The 25,270-nt window shown below is 30.8% G+C and overlaps 1 protein-coding gene across 1 annotated transcript; it reads right to left on the reverse strand.

Annotated features, from left to right (window-relative positions):
• Positions 1-2,702: 2,702 nt before the first annotated feature.
• On the reverse strand, positions 2,703-19,771 carry LOC134690465 (protein phosphatase 1H-like). The gene is made up of 12 exons (XM_063550439.1): positions 19,745-19,771; positions 16,863-17,100; positions 16,174-16,309; positions 14,681-14,779; positions 13,736-13,879; positions 13,086-13,198; positions 11,503-11,587; positions 10,653-10,771; positions 10,041-10,104; positions 8,380-8,487; positions 7,724-7,869; positions 2,703-5,322 (listed from the first exon to the last, which is right to left on the reverse strand). The coding sequence occupies exons 2-12, from the start codon at positions 17,084-17,086 to the stop codon at positions 5,178-5,180; spliced, it is 1,383 nt and encodes a 460-aa protein (XP_063406509.1). The 5' UTR covers positions 17,087-17,100; positions 19,745-19,771; the 3' UTR covers positions 2,703-5,177.
• Positions 19,772-25,270: the final 5,499 nt, after the last annotated feature.

Here is a 25,270-nt window from a genome sequence, read left to right on the forward strand (position 1 = left end):
TTAAAGTACGTCCATATCTCAGATACTAAGCAATAGGTCTAGTATATTTGGTGTATGGAAGGACTGTAAGGTGTACATGTCCAGCTGGCAGGTGTCATCTGACCTTGACCTCATTTTCATGGTTCAGTGGTTATAGTTAAGTTTTTGTGTTTTCTGTCTGTTTTTTTTTACTCTGTATGCCATAGGGCTACTATATTTGGTGTATGGGATGATTGTAAGGTGTACATGTCACACAGTTTTATTTGACCATGACCTCATTTTCACAGTTCATTTCTCTGTTAACTTTTTCTTTTTTGGTCTGTTTTTCTTATATTATTAGCAATGGGTCAACTATATTTGTTGTATGGAAGAATTGTTATCTGTACATGCCTGCCTGGCATGGTTCATTGGTCAATGTTAAATTTTCTTGGTTAATGTTAAGTTTATGAGACAGTTGTAATAAAGCTTTATATTTAGGACTATCAACATAATATCAATGATTAGTAAAGAAGGTGAGACATTTCAGTGTGTGCACTGTCTTGGTTAAGTCTGTTTCTTAGAAACTATAAACAATAGGTCAACTATATTTAGTGTATTGAATGATTGTAAGGTGTTCATGTATTTCTTGTTTGGTTTATCTGACCTTGACCTCTTTTCTCGGATCATGTAAAGTTTATGCTGATACATGTAGTTGTAGGTAAGTTTCATATTTTGGACTATCAACATAATATCAATGGTTAGTAAAGAAGGTGAGACATTTCAACGTGTCCACCCTTGTTTTTTATGCAAGCCAAAAACTGCATTTTACCCTATGATCTCTGTTTAGCCATGTTTGTTGACTGACCAGAATAAAGAACTCAAACTTTATACCAAATACCATAGGATCATTACTAAGTTTGGTTGAATTGTTCAGAGAAGATCCTTGAAAAAAGTTTGTTGACGATGATGGACGCCAAGTTATGGCAATAGATCACTTTGAACTGTATCTAAACAAACTTAAAAAAAATGTTCTTGTCTTCAATATTGTATACAAATAAAAATGGCGATTGTATAACTAACAAGAATCTGTCCAATGTACACGGATGCCCCACTCGCAATATCATTTTCCATGTTCAATGGACTGTGAAATTGGGTAAAAATCTAATTTGGCCTTTAAAGTAAAAAGATCAACCAAAAGGGAGCATGTGTACTAAGTTTCAAGTTGATTGGACTTCAACTTCATTGAAAACTACCTTGACCAAAAACTTGAACCAGAAACTCACACTTTTAATTTCTATGTTCAGTGGACCATGAAAATGGGGTCAAAAGTCTAATTTGGTTTTAAAATTAGAAAGATCGTACCATAAGGAACATATGTACTAAGTTTCAAATCGATTGGACTTCAGCTTCATCAAAAACTACCTTGACCAAAAACTTTAACCTGAAACTCACAATTTTAATTTCTATGTTCAGTGGACCATGAACATGGGGTCAAAAGTTTAATTTTGTTTTAAAATAAGGACGATCATATCATAAGGAACATGTGTACTAAGTTTCAAGTTGATTGGACTTCAGCTTCATCAAAAACTACCTTGACCAAATATTTTAACCTGAAATGGGACGGACGGACAGACAAATGGACGGACAGACAGACAAATGGACGGACGGACAGACAAACGGACGGACGAACAGACGGAAGGATGCACAGACCAGAAAATATAATGCCCCTCTACTATCGTAGGTGGGGCATAAAAATCAAACTAATATGACTGATAAAATAAATAAATTTAATCAATATCTTTGAATTCAAATAAATTAACAATAAAAAAGAATAACAAACATGCAACTCTCACATTTGGTCAACAAATTTAAATACAAATGTAATGAAAATGAGTATGATAATATATAATATACAACAGATTATTTCTTAATTTGTTAAAAGATATAATTCAGTGATTTTGAGACTGTAAATGACTTTCCCTGGGCAGTTTCCATATAGAATGAAATACACTGTGAATGTCAAAGGGTTTACATCTCCTAAATGTATATCAATATGAATCTAAAAGTTTTAAATTATGTTTTGCCATATAAAAATTTGTATATTTCCTTCTGCTTCATGAAATAAAATTGAGAATGAAAACTGGGAATGATTTAAAAGAGAGATCAACCGTACCAAAGAAAACAGAAAACAGGCAATGGCCACCAATGGGAATTTATACCTACACTACTCATTAAATAATACTGGAAAAAATGGATGATGAAATAACAATAACCACTACTGAAATGAAACAAGAGTTAACATAACAAACTGACACTATGTGGATAGATCCTCTTAACGATACAATCTCTAAATGCAAAAATAACAGATATTCATCTCATTTGTGGAACCTTTAAATTGGTTAATCCTTTTCTAGTCTACTTATCAGCATTTTATTACCTTGTTTTTGTAACTTTGATGGTGTATACATATGTACATATGAGAGAATATCCTAGTTTGAAAAAGGAGGAAAAAAGATCAGGGCAATTATTTGGCTCCTTTAATTGCAAAATAAAAAGTTAATCTATTCAAGCCTTTCAAAAGTATGTTATAGAAAACTGGAGAGATTAAAATAAAATTGGACACATTAATGCAGAAAGGTCATTTCTGATATAACTAAAAAAAATGTCGAAATTTATGTATTTGATCTATATGGCTATTTCATCACAGGCACTTGTCTCAATTTTTTTCCCCTATATACCTTAACTATTTTTTTGAATAATGACACCCAGTCCCAAATTTCCGTTATTTTTTTTTATTTCTCGGTTGTCAAACCTACCTAAACTTCATATGCCGTATATCTAAATTGATTTATCTACACAATGGTATATGACACGACTATCATTGTTGTCAGGATCATTAGTAGCAGGCCTCAGAAGTCGGTCAACGGGATGTTTTTTTGCATTCATCTCATTTTTTTGAGACAACTGCCTGTGTATTTCATGCATAGTTTTTTGTCAAAATTTCTATGAGCAAGTTTTACCCTGAATTTTTTTAACATTAACATTTATGTAAACTATATTTTGAAGCAAAACATCTTTTGGGGTTTATATGTTGATCATTTCTTAATAGTAATAACAAGATCTAAAAAAGGTTATTTAACAGTTTTTGTTGATTATAAGTTAAAATTTTTAACCAAATGTGTTTCTACAGACAATGACAAACCATTCTTTTTTAAATTGTTTAATTTGTATGCCGACTGGTGAAGTGACTACCTGTCTTGTGCCCATAACATGGGTAGGGAAATCTAACTCAATAACAATTTTGAAGAAGATTTAAAGAAGAAGGTATGATTAGTTTCATTATTTGGCCCCTTAAATTGAAAAAAAAAAAGAAAAATATTCACGACTTTCTATATTATGTTAATATTATGCATAAATGAACATGTTGCTATACTTTTAGTGCATAAAGGTCACTAGCGATGATTCTATGATGTCATTAACATGTAAAAATTGACATATTGGCCTATTATGGTCATTTAACAAATGGTTTTTGGTCAAAATAGATATGAGACAAGGCTGAAAACAAAAAGATATTTTACACATATTTGCATCTTGGTATCAAAATTACATCTCCCACCAAAATATACTTTGAGTAAAGCCTTAGATCACATCTAAATATAATTAATGGCAATGTTTTGTAGTTTGACACAAAATGCATAAGGTTCAAAGCCCTAATTTAAACATGTATAAACACAAATTATTGATGATTAAAAGTGATACATTGTAATGTCTTATGAACTTCTAAAGTATGTTATTCAGCAAATTAATAATGAAATAGGATATTTCGAATTGTTTAATTCCACATAATTCATATTTTTAGAAACACCTTTTTTTATAATTGTAGATATTTTAAAAGTATTTTCTCATTTCAGAAATCACATTATAATTTAATTAGTAATTTATGTTGTTAAGACAATAAAGATTGCCTGCATATCAATAAATGTTGGCACAACTAAGTTTTGGCACTATATTGGATAAAATTGTACATTCTTTTAACACACCATCCTGTGTAAAAATCAAGGTGAAAATATAAAATGGTTTCTTGTGGTTTTAAAAAACCCAAGAATAATTAGAAACAATTTTCACTTGTGTCAAAAACAAAAACAAACTGCAGGTTCCATTTACCAAAAATCTTTCTTCTAACAAACATAATCATTGATAATTAAACTGTAAATTACAATATAATACAGCTTCTCCATTGAAATCATGTTACAGTTCAAACTACACTTGACCTTAAGCATCTTTAGGTCCTACATTATAATAAATTGTGCTGAATTGAAATATTTTAGTGTATGCTTAAAATTGCACAAAAAAGGTGCAGAAAAAATGAAAAATTGCTTAACTAATATTTTTTGTTACTTGCATGCATAAAATCACAACCAACCATACATTGGAATAGATTCACAATCAATAAATACTATCATATTTTGAAGAATAAACCAGTATAACAAATGTATGACTGCAACAAGGTTAATATTTTCATAAACAAATATTTGTGCTTAGCAAAGCATGCTGTGAAGAAAGCAGGTGCAGTGAATCAAATATTTAGGGAGCATCTATTTGAATGCAAGCAAGGAAAGTATATATCCAATCATGTTGGAAAAATCACAGACAATTAGTCTGAGGAGCAAAATTGGCTAAAATTGGTCCAATTTGAAAATAAGGACACCCTACATAAAAAGTACTGCTACACATCTAAAATTATCCCAATATGTAATAAACTGTTGACACTGTGGCATATATGTAGCTTTGACAGTATAATGCAAATGAAAAAAATAAAATGGCAACACTTTAACTTGTAACAATGAAAAACTTTTTAAAGACAATGAACCAAGGTCAAATAATCCCTTTAGGTATGAGATATGCCAATGACCATACAACTGTATACCAAGTATTATCATCATTCTTTAGTTTATGTAGGTAACAAGACTTTATTTAAAGTATCAAATTATTTGGAATGCTTAAAATATGAAAACATTAAAACAATTATCAATACATTTTTAAGGTAATATAGAACAGCAAGTTTCAGTAGGGCAATACTATGGAAGTTTTGATTCTCATGTTGACTAGACTTTCATCACATCTTTATATGAACACATTTTTTCATTTTATATGCACCTGGATACACAATTGTACATCAAATATCCATCCAGTCCAATAAAAATTTGATTGCACATAAATTACACCCCATCTCCCAATGGTATAACTAATACTGTAATATCATCAAAAGATCCAGCAGTTCCATCTTTCTTAGTCCAACCATTCATTCCATGGATTGGGGTACCTCTGGCTTGCATCACTAATTCTTGAGCAACTGCATTAAATCTATAAAACACAGAATTCGTTTAAACTACTGTGGAATTAGGGGGGAAAAAGTCATAAATCATGCATGTTTTATACTCAAATTTCATCTTCTATGAATATTTTTACAAATTTATTCTATGGATTCTATTTAGAGAAGGTTTTATAGGTTTCTGGAAAATAATTTTCATAATTAATCCTTCACTGCAATGTCAACATAGCCATTTTGCTGTGAGAAGAGGAAATATTAAAAGATGACCTACTATGTACAATGATTCTAACATCAGAAATAGGCACGTCATAAAGCATTTTGGATATATCTTAATGCAGATTTAGGACACTTTAAGCTCAGTGGGAAAGACAACCCTGAAATTGTATTTTAATTATGATGAAGTGAGTTACAAAGTGTCATTTCTCAAAATTGTTGGGTTTCTTGTACCAGACTTCCAAAAATATTTGAGCTAGCAAGACATTTTTGTCTTATCCCAATTTTAATCCCTTAAGACTTAGAAACAAAAGGCCTCCATAGTAATCATTATCAGTTGGGCATCATTTGAATTATGGTTCCTTGATTGACATAAAAAAAGTATTTAACTTGTAGATTTTTAAAATAAATTCATTGTTCTGGCACTCACTGTTAAATTAACAGTGCACCATTTGCAGTGTGCAATATCAGAGTATTATTATTATCTGTCCAAGACTATTTTTAGGTGCAAAATTACGCTGTCAATAACTTCACTTTAAAAAACAGTACTTTTTTTTATTACCGGATGTTGACTTGACAATGGTAAACACAGACCAGAGAGAGATATGTAAAATCTGTGTCATTTACAGATCACAATTGAGTTTAAGTAGATCTTTCCACGTTTTTTCTACAGGAGAAGACATGACAAGAACATCAGATGTAGGTATCAATGTTATTTTTTGCATTTTTGAAAATTCAGATTCATAATGAAATCTCACACCTGCGCACTAGTGTATTAGTTCAAACAACATGGTTCTAAAGATTTTTGTCATTAAACCTTTATTACTACCTTTTTAATCTCTCATCAAATCATATTTATATATGATTTTCTTGTAATCAGAATCTTTTTGACTAATTTTATATATAAGATACAAACCGCTGAAATTCAAGAAAATAGCTTTTAATACTCAGAATCAGAATCAGAATCAGAATAATTTATTAAAGTGTCACATACCAATATAAAACACAATGAATACATATAATTACAGAATATGCAATTAAAAATTATCAAATATTACAATTAAAATATTGGTACCCAGCCAAATTACTGACTTATGAGACATTTTAAAAATATCACACATATTATAAAACAATTAAAACTAATGTACTAAAATATTACTATACACAAAACCTTCTTCGATAAAACATTTGATATAAAGTTTTAGCTAAAAGTGGTTGAATAGCATCATTTGACATTAAAAAAAAAAATTCCTGTAAATCAAGATCCTTAAAAGAATCACAAATATTACCAGATTTTTCATTAAATCATATCTTAAATCTGCATAAAAATCGCACCCTAATAAAAAATGTTTTTCATCTTCTACACAATTATCTGTACAATATATACAAGTGCGCTCATTTAAAGGAATTTTTGGCTTGGTGTATCTACCCGTTTCAACTGCCAGTGGTAAACAGCCACTTCTAAAATTTGACAAAACATGTCTATGCTGCCTGTTACGAACTAATTTTACATAAGAACTAAATTCAAAAACATGTTTATACTCTCTATAAATACGTAATTTATTACCATTACATTGATTTCTGTCATTAAACAATTTTTCAACCCACTCATTTTTATCTTTTTCACATAGTTTAGATTTGATATCTTGCAGTTTATGTTTAATGGAAAAAGGATCATTAATAACATTTTCAATACCTAAAATTTGTGCTTTCTTTATACAATTTTTATCCCATGACCTAGAACAATCCTTACTCCACATATGAACCTTATACGTAAGTCTTTTATCATAAGCTTTGCTCACTCTAAGAAATAGACGAAAAGTTTCCATAATTTCTGCTGATTTCATACTATACCGATCAATGTCCAGTACAAAAAATAGTTAACCTGTCACCTGAACAGGTAAACTCAACTGACAGAGAACTTATTAATCTTGATTGTTATGAGAAGGTATTATAGTAGGGGTAATTATTAATCATGTCACTTATATGACTGGAAATGTGTGGCTGAATAAGGCAAAAGGTAAGGTCAAAAAGATTGCATAAAGTTCAATATTTTTCTAAACTATATTTTAAATGTCTGTTCTTTTCTAAACTATATTAAAATAACTGTTTCAGCCTTGGCACAACAAGTCATTTATATAATTTATCAGACTTGTCCATAAAATATGACTGACTTTGAAGCCCCAAGTTAACCTGTTTAAACCTTGTAAACATGTATACCTTTTAGGATCATCCTTCCTACTCTGATTCAACACATTATATACTGTAGTTCTCACATCTTCTGTTGTTATAACATCCCATAATCCATCAGACGCCATTACTAATACAGCATCTTCTACATTGGATTTCAGATCAAATACCTTTACCTAAATATATAAAATGATATCTCCTGCTATGTAATTGCATTGTCTTATACGTAAATATTAACTTAGGTAAGAACACAAAAGGGTGTTTTTGGAAATCCCTTAAATTTGTTAATACATGTTGATGTTTTGAAACTATATTATATTTGCATCCTGCCATAAAAACCTAGCAATTTCTGGACTTATTACTGTTTCTCTCTTTTCTTTTTTGTTTAAGACTCAAAGTGCAATGTTCTAATCCATTCGGTCTGAAAAGATGGATAAATAATTTATCAATCAAGTATTCTCCTAAAATGACAATGCACGAAAACATTACATTTGTCATTGGGGACTATGAGGTATGGACTTTGCTTATTGTTGAAGGCAGTTCAGTGACCTATAGCTGTTATTTTTTTTGTCATTAGGTCTCTTGTGAAGAGTTGTCTCATTGGCAATCATACCACTTCTTTTTATAATAAAAATGTCCAATAGATATAAAATTCTTATTAAAAAAGCATTGATTAGCAAACTTACCTCTGGGACAGCAGACAAAAGTGGTTTTAAATATATTCTTGAATCGAAAACTCTCAAATCATGGTCCCCAAAACCTCTAGAAACACCAATGGTCTGCATAAGTCTCGACTGAAAAAAATACTTTAAATATTCGAAAATTTTCTCAGAATAGGTTTTCTTCTCTTTTTATTAAGTCAGGAAATCGGCATAAAGATATGTACACAATGTTTAACTAACTAAATACTTTATATGATAGTGTGTGTGTGTGTGTGTGTGTACAACCTTAAATGTTTGTGATGTCAAGTTTGTGCAGTATCATGTGCAGTTTATCATGGATATTTATCATACAAATATTTCTCCTCTACATTGCAGATGTTTTAAATTATACTACTCAAATGTTAAGACCAATAAAGGCATCAATTTTAGTTAGTTTTTCCCTCAAAGTCCACAAGTTTGAAGATTATTCAAAAATATTTTTGTATGTGGACACTTGGAAAAATAATCCAATATCTGAAAGCAGTTAGAAAAAAATCTGTATAACTGTGATTTTCAACAATTTATCAAAGTCCAAAGCCCGTAATTTCGGCAAAAATTAGCGGAGCGGAACTAAACTTAAACTTGTTCTGTAACTCATCATAGTTAACTCATATACCAAATATCAGCCTAATATCTGAAGGCATTTAGAAATAACTCTGTATAATGATTTGTTGAGGAATGATGGAATTTCTGACAAGGGTAAAACTATATGGCACCAACAACTTCGTTGCGGGGCCATAAAAAAACTCTGTATAATGGTTTGTTGCTGAATATCAGAATGACGGAATGACAAAATTATGGAATGACGGAATTACAAAAAAGGGTCAAACTAAATGTCACCGACCACAGCGACCAGGGATGGGCATGATTACTGACAAATGTAATCGATTAATAATTGATTACATGAGTGATTTTTGTGCAATCGATTAATAATTGATTACTCAGATTTTTGTATAGAATCGATTGCAATCGATTACTTTATCAACAGTAATTACATTACTTTTCAATATCTGACAATTACATGCTTCAAAATTGCAACAAAAAAGTAAAGTTAGTTAAACACAACTATGTTTCTCAACATTTGTATAGTGAAGTATTGAACTTTTTTTTTTTACCAAAAACAGCATTTAAAGTATTGTTTCCAAATTATAAGTTGACAGTTGTTTTCAAGATGGTATCTCTGACGTTACTGAGGATCAGAAAAAAATTAAAATCTTGAAATTTTTACTTTAAACATGAATGAGAGATGTCATCACATTTCATCTAGACTGCACTTATTTGTTTTAAAGGTTTTCTTTCATACTGACTTGAGTTAGTTTTATTGTTTTTACTCATTGAAAACAGGTGAAAAAAGTAATCAATTACAATTGATTACGTTTACAGATTACGATTACATCATCCCTGGCACTGACAACTTCGTGGCACAGCCATAAAAAATAAAAAAGGCTTTACTTGATTTTAAAATCTTTTATTGTGGACATATTCTGGTATTCACTTTAAAAGAGCATTTTAGATTGTGAATGAACCAAATACCTGTCTAATGAGAAACATATGCAGTCTCACCGATGTCCAGTTAATACAAATGTACAGATATCTGTTTATTTCCCTTTTTAAATTAAATAAATATTAGTAAAATAATTGGCTACCTTTCCTCCAAGTTTAAATATTAATGGGACTTTCAAATCATCTTCATCAGCTACTTTGTAAGACCTTAAAAATACAAAATCAATTATATTATATACTTTTGTACATTTTTTTTTTTTTTTTTTTTGCCTGCAATGTTGGTATCTTTTATTTGATTGTTAAACGTCAAAAGCTGTAACTTCAAATATGAATAAAATTGATAATCAACCATGTTTCAAATTTATTTTTTATTAGCTGTCCATTAATGATCTGAAAATTTAATGCAACTGACATTTACCATCTTTGATATTGTAAGAAACTTCAAGAATTCTTTTCCATGATTGGAATTCATTCCAAGACATGATCAGAAATCACTTGTGTCAGAAATACATTTATGATAGTCATTTTCCATATCTTTCCATCGGTTGATTTAAAACTGTTCGCCAGTGAAACTTAACTTTTAATTCTATCACTGATTTGAATTCAATTACTTTTCTTTTTTGTTCATAATAAGAATATATCTGTATTGAATGAATTTTGTGTAATTTATAGTCCTTTGAGTATGAATCTGTCAATAAATGACCTATAATCCCCCCTACCTTGTATCCAAACATAATACAAAAGTATTTACTGACCATCCAGTCATCATTGGCCCTCTATACAGTATTCTTTTCCCAATATCGTTCCTGGTTATTCGTCTTGTATATTCGTTGTAAGTGAAGTCTTCTCCAATTAATTCTGGACGTGTCATGGCCTGAACAAGTGTAAAGGTATGTTTTAAAAATTAATTCTTTTCATAAAAATTTTAAAAAGATATCCTGAGAAAAGTATTGTGTTTCATATGAATTAACAATTTACAGAAAGCAAGAAAAACAGAAACAAATCTTTCCAATCAAGTTCATATGATGTGCTGTTATAACATTGTCTTGGGATATGAGAGGGTTGAGCACTCACAAACATGTTTAATAACCATATTCTTCACATGCCAGTCCCCAGTCAGGAGCATGTAATCCAGTGATGAGTGGTTGTTGCCTACAATAATTGCTTTTCATTTCATATGTACAACATGTGTATGTTAATAAAAGCTTATTAGTCATGTACTTTTTTGTTTTTTGAGAATATTTCATACACTCCTTTTTCAGATTAAAATTGTTAACTTAACCAACTGTGAATTGTGTACTTATTAACATGACTGACACACATTTATCTTGAAATCTGATAATTTCATAAGTTTGGTTAGTAAGTTCATTTCCTTAACATAACCATAAACAAACAAACTTGACTAATGAACAAATTTACATACTCATAAATCTTAATAAATATTAGCTAGTGGTTAATTTCTGTGTCATTTGGTCTATTGAGGAGAGTTGTCTCAATGGCGATCATCCCACTGATTGGCATTGTGATGGATGAGTTACCTACCTTGTTTAGCATCTCAGTCTTCTTTAATGTCAGAATGACTCTACTTAGCTTTGAAAATCTTACCTGTATCATTATCCTCTGTCTTTCATAATGAGGTGTCATATCATTGGATAACTGTACAGTTACTTTCTTGTTACAGTAGATTGCTCTACAAAAATGCACAGATATATGTATTGTTATGTCTCTAAAATCAAAACCACAATCAACTGCACATAGTGCATATGCTGAAATGTCTAGTCTGCTTTACTAAAAAATTTGTAAGGGTTCCGCGGAACCCAGTGTCTCGCCTATTTTTGCTGTAAATCGCAGGCTCAACAACAATGAGGAAAAAAATCAATAAAAATATTCCTCTTGTTACTATTTTATGATTGTAAGAAAATCTAAGTCCATTTAAAAGTAAATTACAGAAAAAAAACAGAGTAATCTTTTTACAAACTTTACTTCTGGATACAATCTTATGATCATAAATAAGCTTCTGTCCAAGTTTGGTACAAACCCAGGATAGTTTAAGAAAGTTATTAAAATTTTAAAAACTTTAACCACAGAGTGAATGTAATGGTTCCCCGCAGAAAAACTAAGTCCATTTAAAAGTTAAATATGGAAAAATGAATTTATTTATTTACAAAATTTACTTCTGGATACTATCTTATGATCACAAACAAGCTTCTGTCCAAGTTTGGTACAAACCCAGGATAGTTTAAGAAAGTTATTAAAATTCTAAAAACTTTAACCACAGAGTGAATGTTTTGTTTCCCCGCAGAAAAAACTAAGTCCATTTATAGTACAATACGGAAAAAATGGAATTTTATTTTTACAAAATTTACCTCTGGATACTATCTTATGATCATAAACAAGCTTCTGTCCAAGTTTGGTACAAACCCTGGATAGTTGGAGAAAGTTATTAAAATTCTAAAAACTTTAACCACAGAGTGAATGTTTTGTTTCCCCGCAGAAAAAACTAAGTCCATTTATAGTAAAATAAGGAAAAAATGGAATTTTATTTTTACAGAATTTACTTCTGGATACTATCTAATGATCATAAACAAGCTTCTGTCAAAGTTTGGTAGAAATCCAGTATAGTTTAAGAAAGTTATTAAAATTTCAAAAACTTTAACCACAGAGTGAATATTTGTTGACGCTGCCGACTACGATGGAATGTAGGATTGCTTAGTCTTGCTTTTTCAACTAAAGTCGAAGGCTCGACAAAAATGAATTAATTTTTCATTTCTTTTGAAAGTATTTGAGATAAATTGATCTATAAATATTCAATATCATAATTTAACTTTGACAAAAAAAAACCAGTTGCTTTGATTTTCAAAAATATATCTCTATATTTATTCTAAATCATAACCACAAATCTACAGAGAGTACAACATTCAACAAGAGCAATAATAAATAAAAATCAATACCCTGACCACATACACATCATCAATACATGTATATGTACATTCAGAGTTTAGTATGACGTCCGTTATCACTGAACTAGTAAACATTTTTGTTTAGAGGCCAGCTGAAGAAGTTGGAAGTTGTCTCTTTGACACATTCCCCATTTCCATTCTCAATTTTACAAACAGCCAGCAAAGTGTTTGGACTTAAGCAAGTATATTCTGGTCTGAAGTTATTTGATTTAATTTATATAAACCAACCTGCAATCTCCAGCATTGGCAATGTAGAGTTTACCCAGTAAAAATAAAGCAACAATTACAGCACAACCTCCTGATATTGTATAGTTCTGTTTCTCGTCTATTATTTGTTGGTCCTGAAATGGTATAGTACTTTTACACAGTAAGATACAAAGCTTTGGTATTCTATTGCAGAAATTTTAATTTATAATTTCTTTCCATTTATATGATGTTTAGGTCTTTATCTGTAAAACTTTCTTGTAATAAAAAAAAGTAGCATTAAGGGTTTTAAAACACTATTATTTAACTATTATTCTACCTGTTATTTATGTTTTAAACATACAATTTATTTGTTAATACATTTTATTCTGAAAAAAACCCACCTCAAGTACATGATATATATTCTAAGTCTCTGTGTGTGTTTTAAATAAAACCATGATAGACATATAACTACAATAATTGTTTTCATGTAAATTAAAATGCTTGTTAATTGAATGCTTTTATCTTAACTTATTGCTGTAAAATTCAAGTGTCTCTTTCTACACTATAAACAAGACTCATTCTTCAAGTTTACAGCAAATATTGATAGTATTCATTGGTGTTTGTAAAAAGATATAGGTCAGTTGCACAGCGTGAAATGGTTGAAAACAGATGACTTTAAAAGTGAATATTACCATTGAAATAAAAGATTGTTCCAGTGCACCAATGACTAAACTATGGATAGATATGGATTTTGAATCGTGCTTTGAATCTCCAAGCTGTCCTTTGGTAGGACCTGCTATTTCAAAAATAAAGTCTTTTACACCATTCAACTTTTCCTACAAAATAAAAGTAACTGTTTAAATATTACAATCAGTATGCAACATCCCTTTCATATTTTTTTATTTTTACAACAAATTTGTTGCTCTATATTTTCTGATTTTTAACCAGTAACTTTAAATATATTTGCTTCACATGCACTGTGACTTTGAGATAAAGAACAGCAAACAAGCACTGTTCCTTTGCTTTCTGTGTGTTTTTTGCTGCGCATGTACTGATTTTCTGTTATGAATGTATATCTCATGCCCATTGATTTTCTAATCACTAGACAGGAAAACATCCCAATCAATCTTTAATTGAATGTGAATTCTGTTTTATAGTTTTGATATAACACAAACAAAGTGAGTGCAGATGTGTTTTAGTTCCGTGACTGTTATGCCTTTTACAAAAAGAACTGAACTGAACTTCCAACAGCCGAAGTGAATACATGTATCAGTTTTTTCAAAGTCAATTAAACCACATATTTACCGAAACAAAAGACAGTAATTGTTTTATTCCATATTCTGAGAGAAATGCATTAAATTGCAATTATTTACCAAAAGCAATTGTACATCAAAAGTTTGTTTTACCAAAATTATGCATGTAAAAGCATGCGATGTTTTGCACGGTGTATATTATACTTTTTCTGTAGGTGAATATGCTTATTTATTCAAAATCCATTCATATAAAAAACCTACTAAAATTTTATCAATATGGAATAATATGTTTTGTTTTATTTTTTAAAGCAACATTTCAGTCTAAATTCCCAACATTTGCATTAAACTCTATATATTTCTTTAAATACCTGGAGGCCATCTTACCTCAATTAGTTTATGTAACAATTTAGAAGCCATCACTGCAGCATCAGGGCCAGCATGTCCATCAAATATTGCAAAGTAGGTCACTGGAATCTCATTCATCTGAAAGGACAGTTATATTAAAACTCATTACTTTGTCATGTTTGTTTCTTAGAATAAACTGTTGTCAAGGCTTACATCAAAAGGTCATGTTATTAGTCAATAGTTATTACATGTACATGTATTGATCCTAAACTTAAATCATCATTATATGTATGATCTGAAACTGAATTGATGATTTTTTTGGCTTGTTATCATTGATTCGTAATTATCATTTATTTAAGGAACAGTCTAAGAACGCAGTTTCCTTTAATTGTATCAAATTTGGTGGCTCAGGACTATTCAACTGCGCATAATATCACGCATAAATTACAAAAGTATTTGTCGTATATTCGATATAACTTTTTGAATTATTTTGATTGATTAGAAATGTTTAATCATTGTAGTTATGTGACTAATAGAATATTTTCGTTATGATCCATATTTTTTAAAGGGTCAAAATGACATTTCACCGATTTTCACTATTTTCCCGCCAAAATTTGGGTTAAAAGACCAAATTTTTTTTTTCCTTATCGGTGACCTATGTTTTTTATTGGCTCATTCTTTGAAGCTATATTCCAGCTTTTCATATTACAATTTTGGACCAATTGTCATAGAACGGTTTTTTGATATTCTGATAAAAATATGTCAACACCTTTATTTTCCCTATCATTTCATTGAAAAATGGTCCCTTTAACATACCTGTTTAAAAGTAAAATTTTGAGCTTAAATGGTCCGTGACCCCCTATTTTTTTTCAACAAATTTGATTCATTTTCTTTAAAGAATAAAATAACAAAAATACTGCACTTCTGATAGAAACTTCGAATAGGCCCGAGCCACCATAATGTTTTTTTTTCTGAATTGATTATCTTCATCTGTGTTCATATTGTTATTACACAGACTGTGATAAAAGATGGGGAGGGTTAAGTATTCAAAAACTAGTTTAACCACACAAAATGTTAATTTGCCTGTTCTGAGTCAAAAACTTGTCAGTGATTGTCACTTTTTATTCCTTAGTTGTCTTTGTCACTCAAATTATTTGTAGTTAGTCACATATCTGTGTGTTATTTTGAATTTATTCACATATCTGTGTGTTATTTTGAATTTATTCACATATCTGTGTGTTATTTTGAATTTATTCATCCGTTTCTAGACAATATAAATCTGGATAGAGAGTACAATAAAATCTCTGTTCCTTTGCTTTTTGAGTGTGTTTTGTTGTGCATTAACTGATTTTATAATTCCATATCCTTTTTTTATGACAGGCTTGTCCCTAGTATTGTTGAATCATTAATGAAGTTCTTGATGTCTGTTTTTGTCTTTAGGATTTCTCATTCACATATAACCCACCTCTCTCTTTCATTCATCAACAGATTTAGAATAAGACTAAATGTCTGATATTAGACATGTGACTTACTGGTCCCCCATCTGTTATTGGTTCCAGTGGAATTTCTGTGGATGCTGCACCATTTCTTACTGATTTCTTCTTGATAAAAAATTGTTTGGATGTAGATTGGTCTTCATTTAATTTACTTTTTCCACCATTTATAACCCTGTGATTGGAACAAAAGAATATATCTTGATTATAAACTGTCAACACTCAAAGGTATTTACAAATGTTAATAAAATTTTTAACTGTTAAACTTCTCTTAAGAAAACTGAATGGTGTGTCTTTAGAAAAGAGATGCTTTACCTAAAATTACAATTTGCTCCTACATGTAAATTCAACCTAAAACACAACTATAACCATGATAAACAAGTAAGTCAAACTGACAGTTGCAAATGAAATTCAACCATTTTAAGATATTAAGATACATTCTGTCTGCTCTATATACATTTTAAAACATGACATGATGCTACTGTACACGAGCCTGGAGATATGAAATTGCTCATAAACTTTTAAAAAATAAAATTTCAGTCTGTTTCTACTTAACACTAGGGTTGATAATGACTTTTAAATTACTGATCTGAAGTCAGATTCATTCTAATAATATTTTTTTAATGGTAAGAACAGATGCCCAAGCTTAAGATGGCAATGAATCCAGCTCATGCAGTTAAATGCTATCAATTTTTTAAGTCATAATAGATCTATGATTAAAATCTTACTCAGCATATCCAGATGTCCTAAGTAACAGCATTTCATCTCTAGGAACAATAATAGGTCGTGTATAGATATCTTGACAAACTTGTACTTCATCATCATTAAGTTGCAAGAATTCAGGACGGCCATAAGTGAATTTTCTTGGTTTACTGTTTGTTGCTTCTTGTTCTTCACCAGGTTGTGCAATCTTAGAAAACCTGTCAATAGCACCTTGTAGTTTCCCCCACATCGTTATCAAATCATCTGCAAAGAAAGATCAATATATATATATTATATTTATAAGGTGTTTTGTAATTTGTTTGTAAGGTCTGTTCTTTCTTTTTTTTGTATGGGGAGGGGGGTTTTAAATGTTGCATTAACATTTATTTTGATGATTGATGGTTGGTTGATTGATGTCCAGTGGCAAATATTTCATGCATGTCCAGGTCATACGTATTGTATGAAAATGTGAAGAATTTATAGTTGATACAATAAATTCAAGACATATAAGAAAATTTTCAAGACATCAAAATTGTACATTTGTTTGCAATAATAGTAAATTTAAATAAATAACTTGAGATTAAGTACTATATATATACATAAGTAACATATAAAAAAAAAAAAAATATGATGTATTTCTATTTGTATCCATCTGAGATAGGTTCTGCCTTTTTCAACCCATTTTTATAGTTTGTTCTTAATTTCCACTGTTACACCATTGTTCCAGGGAGGTTTAGAAGGGTGTGCTGCGTACAAAGTAGTTTAGCCCACCACATTCTGTATGTACATGTACCCATTTCAAGTTAGGAGCCTGTGGTTGTCATATGTTACTGTGCAACATGTTTTTTTTTTTGTTCATTATTTTGTACATGAAGTAGGCCGTTCATTTTTTGTTTACGAAATAATACTTTATTATAATTTTAACATGGGTAGGCATTATATTTGTGATTATTTTTTCCCAAGCAAGAATGAGGGCTTAAATAACATGAATGTTAAAACTACAATAAAGTATAGCTTGCATCAATTATTTTGATTCTGATTAGGACAATCAAGGTTATTTCTATGTCGGATAAGTATAAGTGTAAAAGCGTTTGTGTAGGCTCTTCCATGAACCTCCCTTTTTGTTTGTAAAGAAGCAAACTACTGGCACTGTGATTTTTCAGAGGAAGGGGTTTGAACAGCCAGCATGAACGGTTGTCTTATCTAGGTTAAATATGTCAATTATGGAAATGCAACACATTACCGTCATAATAAATGAATTAGTAACATCATGTGCACCATTTAGAGTTTGAAAGTGATATAAAGTTAAGGAAATATATTAAGTACATGATAATTTGATAAAATTCATTATTCTGAAGAAGTTAAATGATATATTATCTTGAACTTATGATACATAATAAAGATATGTATGATTGCCAATGAGACAACTCTTCAGGAAGCAAGTTAACTCGTACCAACGGAAACTCGTACCATGTTAACTCGTACCAAAAAAGTTAACTCGTACCACTGGGAAGTCGTACCACTTCAAACTCGTACCATCAAAAATATATTAAAAACTACGAATATTTTATGGTATTTTTTTGTAAACTTAATAAAACTAATGTTGAATTACTTGAATTTTATACTGGGTTTTAATAGACAAAAAATACGAAAGTTTGTCTAAAAGCTTTATTTTTTAAGCTGATCTTTCAAAGTAATTATAATCCAGAAGAAAGTAAAACATTGCTTTAACTGTACCTTAAGTTGAATATCTATATCCAAATTCAATTAATTTAATGCTGGTAATCCATGATCACAAATCGAATGCTATGTTTACAATTATTGAAAGCCATGTGCTTTTTGGCGAGAAAATTCGGGAACAGGAAACAGTTACATTTCATTGTAACTTGTTATTTATAAAAAGTAAGAATTTCATTTTGGAAATTATTTTGATTAACTGCTAGGATTTTTTCATGAAAAATTAATTTGAAATGATTAAAAATTAAATTCAATGATTATCAGTAAAAGTTTAAAAAAGAGTTTATTCAAAGGAGACATCAAAGCAAATCTGCCGCAGTATTTTCGATCCAATAGACAGGGAACATTATCTACAAATTGGGAATTGTACTATAAATTATATACATTTTACAGGCTTGAGAAATATTGAGGGAAAGTAAATTATATAGATCATCATTAAACACCATTTAAATGCATTTAAATAAGTTGGTACGAGTTAGCAGTGGTACGAGTTTGCATTGGTACGAGTTTTTGTAAAGTGGTACGAGTTGACGTTGGTACGAGTTTACAGTGGTACGGGATAACTATAATTCACTCTTCATAAGAGGCAATGACACAGAAATTAACAACTATAGGTGGCCCACTATAGGTCACTGTGAGGCCTTCAACAATTAGTATGGTCTGTTCTTTTCAGTGCTATAATAACACAGGCACTTGTTTCTATCCATAGGAAGATCAACTATCCATAATAAATATGGATAGTCAACCTTCCTATGGATAGAAACAAGTGCCTGTGGTTCATCATGTTCATTTATAATCTGGTCTCAGTAGATAAGTCTATGTAAATATGTTAACTTATTTACTGATACAGCTGCTTGTGGTAAACAATATGAAATGTTATCCATTTATTAATAGAGAAAGTAATATCTGCACACTTACATTTATTTACTAAAAGTCTTCTACGTTTGACCGGGGACGTATATATCTATTTAAGTCCTTGGTTTGACGCCTTCTTTTTTAACCTATTTAATTTTATATTTGTCAGTGAGTTGTTGTGTGTTATGTAACAAGCATGGAGAAAATTACTTTATAAAGATCCTAGACAACATAAGGATGTGTACTTCTTTTGTTTACCACATCAAATGACCAATAAGATTTCCTGTATTATTATAAGTTTGATGCACAAGCCTACTTTCGATTTCCTTCCTTCTGACAATCAATCAACCCTAACACCGAAGAGTAAGTTTGTAATATACAACCCATCACGTTCCATAAATGACAGAAACTGCGTAGAAACCGAAAATTGCAGTGCATTGTTTTTCTTATGTTAATTATAGATGATTAAATGCTATTTATTTTTGTTGCAGATGCTACTTTTGTTTAAACGTAATAGCAGAACTTTTCTATTGTAACTGCAACTATTGTTCTTTATGATTTATCAGTTTTTAGACCGTCATGGGTGATCGTCAAAATTAATCTTCTTAAAAATCTTTCGAAATACTTAATTGATAGTCAAATATAATTTTATCAGGTAAAAGTCATATAAACTTTGATGGTAAATTATTGTCTTACGTTTACGTCAAAACGCCCGGGCGTACACTTGAATTTTGAAAATAAAAAAAATAATCGACCTAGAATAAGAAAAAACTGGTCAAAAGCACATCAGCCTTGTGCTTCTTTTTCAATGGATTGAAATTTTGAATAAAAAGGGACTAATTTTTCTCAAATAGATCTATTAATATATGTGTTCGAATCTTTTGTAAAAGTCTAAATCTACTATGAATTCTACGTACTTTTCTTATATTTAAAGCAATTCACTATCTGCTCAGATTTGAAATTCTGTTTGTATTTTTGTCGACCCTGTGATTTATGTCCCAAAAGAGAGACAAAGCGGCGTCAATATTTAGATTGCAATTATATCTTCAATTTTCCTGCATTTTAAGGACAAAATGTATTTCTTTCTGCAATTAATAAGCGGTCGCAGTTTGGGCTTACATTTAGTTATTTCTCAATTACATTAACTACTTGTCGAACCTTCATCGAATTTTATGAAAATGCCAAAGAAGCTTTTTCTATGACTAATGTCTAAAGCTAAAATTTGGAAAGCATTTGTTTTCGTTCATTTTTCTGTTCTTTTCTGATAGACAGATAGCCGGACTTTTCTTTACGCAATTAATTGTTTTACATGCTCTATTTATAAACCTTCATAGATTGTCGTGAAATATTCCAGATCAAGAAAAAAATATCAAAAGAAAATTTAAGATTTTTTTTTAAATCCCTTTAAATGAACGATATATTTTGATTCACTTTTTGTGGGAAGAAATCCTAGGTGTTCCATAATTTTTCATATTGCACCTCTTAGTGTTCATTAAAAGGTGTTTTTGTCGATTGTATGCTCACTCACTGCACCCTTTAAACTTATTTAAAAGTAATATTAGTTTGGACGTTTTCTCTAAAACCAATGACCATTAGGCTAGCTTCCAGGTTAACACGATGATTATAAAGTTAACATATTACAAAATTTAACCAAAAACAAATAAACCATTTACATTCAAAAGTATGGTGCTATCAATGATTTTTTACTGACAGGAATCATTACGGTATCTGGTATCTCATTCTCATAGCTTTCGCGGGCGTCGTCCCTTCCGAACCCACTACCTATCATTGAGTGGTTGGGAACACTCATACCCCTCGCCAAGGTTCGGGTGTACACGTAAAAATGACCCAGCTACGCCACTGAGTATTGTATTTTTCAACGGTATCTGTACATCCGTCTTTGTTTGGAATAAAAAAAAAATGTCATATGATATGAACTCATTTTCAAGTTTTATTAGTAGTATAAACGTATTAGATTGTATTTTCTTTTGTGTATTTCGTTCTTTTAAGAAATAGAAATTACTGGCCATTAATTTACTTGTTGGTATGGCTATTTACAGGACGACGTATCATTCGATACCAGGTGCGGATCCAGGATTTTAGAAAGAGGACGAAATTTTTAAAGATTGCCGAACTGAGCGAGGCGAAAAAGTTCTGGGACCTTTTAGGAGCTAGAAAACATCAAATAAGTGTAAAATGCACATTTTAAACGGTTTCTAATTTGGGCATTCATATTTTATAGTTGCTGTAAAGTGTAAGGGTTGGACATTTTTTATTCTGTATTCTTCCTATTAATTGTCTATCATAAAATGATAGTATGGATCCCAAGCAATGTTCTGCAGTATTCATGTGGGAATTGTCAGTAAAAAATAGACATGGAAAATTCTCGTTTGTTGTATGTTAAGTTAGAATAACCTCATATGTTTCTTTTTTTGTAAACCAGATATACGCCGGCCTATTCATAGCGGATCCAGGGGGGGGCTGGGGGCCCGGGCCCCCCTTTTGTGGGGAAAATTTGGTTGATAATATAGGGAATCATTGTTGAAGCATGACTGGAGCGCCCCCCTTTTTCTTAGGAAAAGTTCTGGATCCTCCACTGCTATTCAATGAAATTTACAATACGACCGACACGAGTTTAGAAAGACACACAAGCAATTTTTATCCAAATGTTTGGTTGATATGTCTTACCCAACAAAATTAAGGGAAGTGAGGGGTTCCAAATTATCCAAAGGCTACGATTGAGTCTAAAATAACAACGAGTTCATGAATGACGGTCGACAAATAGAGACATAAAGGCCACATCCAGCGGCCGGTTGCAGTTTGGTCTTAAAAAAAGTATTTAACATATCACACATGAAAACACCTACCCCCCCAAAAAAAAATACACCCGTTTTTCATTTCATAATGTTTATTTAATGCTAAATACTACTGTTGGAAACTTTCATTTCTAATAGCAAGATTGTTGTTTTCAATCCAGATACGGCCAGAGTTTTTGTTCTTAAAAGGCAAAAACCAGAGTCAGATTCTTTTTTTTCAAATATATATCTCAGACTGCCTCCTCAAACAAATTTTTAATAGTTCGTTCCTTAGACTTAAAATCTATCTAGAGCTTATACTGACTAGGGATCATCATTCAGCTATGTTATTTCTAGTTAAAATAGGCTGGGGCGTTTGGGGTTAAACATGTTTTCGTAGGTAAATAATATTGCTGTGGAAATTTGTATCATAAAAGTGAAATAGACTAGAGTATAACTTTCTGTCTCGTGAATTGTGAAATAGAAGTCAATACGTTCTTGCTCAATCCTCAGTCTATCCATGTGTTATTGTAATTTGAATTTCAAAATGACTTAGTGACGTTTTTACGGCGAACTGGTCAACGACACACTAGCGAATCACATGAGTTTGACATAAATCAGTAAATACCAGCAAACATATCATTATAGAAAAGAATAAAAAATAGATACACGGGAAATGGCAAAGTTCTCGAAGTCTTGTCTGATAAATCAGTTAACAACAAAAAAAGTCCAAGCAAAGGAGGGCGTACGCCCTCTACGCCCCCTCTGGATCCGTCACTGTCAGATACAATCGAGTAGTTCAGCAGAATAATGGCAGAAGCCACATTAAATGAAAATTCCACTCAGAAGCACCACCATTTAAAAATTTAACATATAATTACTTGGTTAACCCAGATGCATATATACACAAACAAGAGACATACTATACTGTGTATATATGTCTCTGGTCAAACTCAGTAAAGATCCGTCTAAATTTCATTTAATAATTGACAAATTCAATAACGCTCAACGTTACCGGCTTGGTGCTTTTTTTCCCCATCCCTAAAAATTCCAACTATCTCTCACTAAACTGATTAATTTAACCTAGGACATTTCCTCTAGATAAATGTAATATTAACAGCAATAACATTCCTTTTCCAAGATTTGGATATTTCATTTTTTCAATAACAAAACAATCTCTAGAAAAAGGAGTAGGTCCGGTGAGGACCGATTTTGGCCTCAAATGTCAAGTTCATCTAACGAAAGATTTTGGACTTTTTAAACACTTATGTGTCCATTTCAATTGATTAAATTAGTGTTTGAGACAGATTTTAACTGCTTTAGTCATTAACACCGCCCCAATTCAAGCTTAAATATGAAAAATCTGTCAAATATTCCAAAAAACGTCACTTCTCAGATGGTTTTTGTCAAAACTGAAAGTGGCCGCATCCGTGTTTATCATCCACCTTTATATATGTTATGTATTATCACCAAATACAACTTGCATTTCAATATTATGAATGAACTCGAATGCGGCCACTTTCATTTAAGACGGAAACCGTCTAAAATTTAACTAAAATGCTAAAATTGTGCAGATTTCAGTCATTTTGATTACTAAATGATGCTAGTACCCGATATATGTACATTGTATCGTCAAAACCAGCCCATATTTATCAGAGATATGTATACTAAATGTCTCTGTATTTATGTAGCAGAAGCATTCTACTTTCCGGTAAATAGCTCAATGATTACATTTTCACAATTTTGTAAACCTGCTTTATTTTTGGGCCAAAAAGGGGTCTTACTGAACCTACTCCTTTATGTCAAAAGACAAGAACTATCGTTCTCTATTGTAAAGTTTCCTCTTTTTTTTTTGGACCGTAGGATCATTTAAGCCCTTGTTATGGTGTATACATTTTCCAACTCGTCGTGTATATCTTTGTTTGGGACCGTAGGATAATTTTCGTCCTTCTTATGATGTATCATGAAATTTTCTAACTCACCTGAATATACAAATAAATATATGTTACGAATCCATAAGGTAAATTCGACCAAAAAATATCCATTCTTTTATTGTTGATAAAAAAGACTCAGGCTGTTTTCGAATTTCGGGTACGGTGCCGAATTTTATAGATCGTTAGCTTTTGAAAAGCAACAAGAGTCCACACACTGAAATGTCTCGCTTGCTTTACTGACCATTGTTTTTATGTTGAAAGTCTTGAAGAAAAAAAGCATTAAAAAGCATCATATAAACTCAGGTTAGACATATGCTGTCAGAAAGACATTTTATATTCCTTACAATTTGTTATGCACAAAATATATTTGACCTTTTGCTTATAATTGAAAAACAGACCAAAACCGAAAAATAATACAGTGACATATGAAACATAAAAATGAGATGAAGGTCAGATGATAAATGCTAGAAACATTACAACAATTAATTTTCATACATCAAATATAGTTTACCTACTGCTTATAGTACATGTACTTTAAAAACAGACCAAATACAAAAACTTGAACGACCAATGAACCATAAAAATGAGGTCAAGGTCAGCTGAATCCTGCCCGACTGACATATACCCTTTATAGTTATTCCCACACCACATATACTTCATTTGAAAAACGGACCTATAATCACGAACTTAATCCTTGATCACTGATCCATAAAATGAGGTTGAGGTCAAGTGAATCCTGTATGATGGACATGCAGACGTTTCAAGGATACTTTTATATGACTATTTTTTTATCTCACAATAAGAGAAAAATTCATAAGACAAAAAATTTTTTTTTTTCAAAAGTCGTTGAATCATACAAAAATGAGGTCAAGGACATCGTACTTATAACGACGGATTTTTCAGTAAACTTATATAGATATAAAACTGCACATTGCTTATTTGCTAGAAACAAAGAAATGTTGTTGTTAACGTTAAAACATTAATAATGTTAATATACACAACGGACATTAGTATTATATTGATCGTTTGTGTTCTATGGTTTGGTCTCTGTTTCTGAATGCGCTAGTCAACTTAATTAGTCAATATCTGGCGTTCATCAAACAAGACATGATG

The sequence above is a fragment of the Mytilus trossulus genome, chromosome 1, assembly GCF_036588685.1.
Source record: "Mytilus trossulus isolate FHL-02 chromosome 1, PNRI_Mtr1.1.1.hap1, whole genome shotgun sequence".
NCBI lineage: Eukaryota > Metazoa > Mollusca > Bivalvia > Mytilida > Mytilidae > Mytilus > Mytilus trossulus.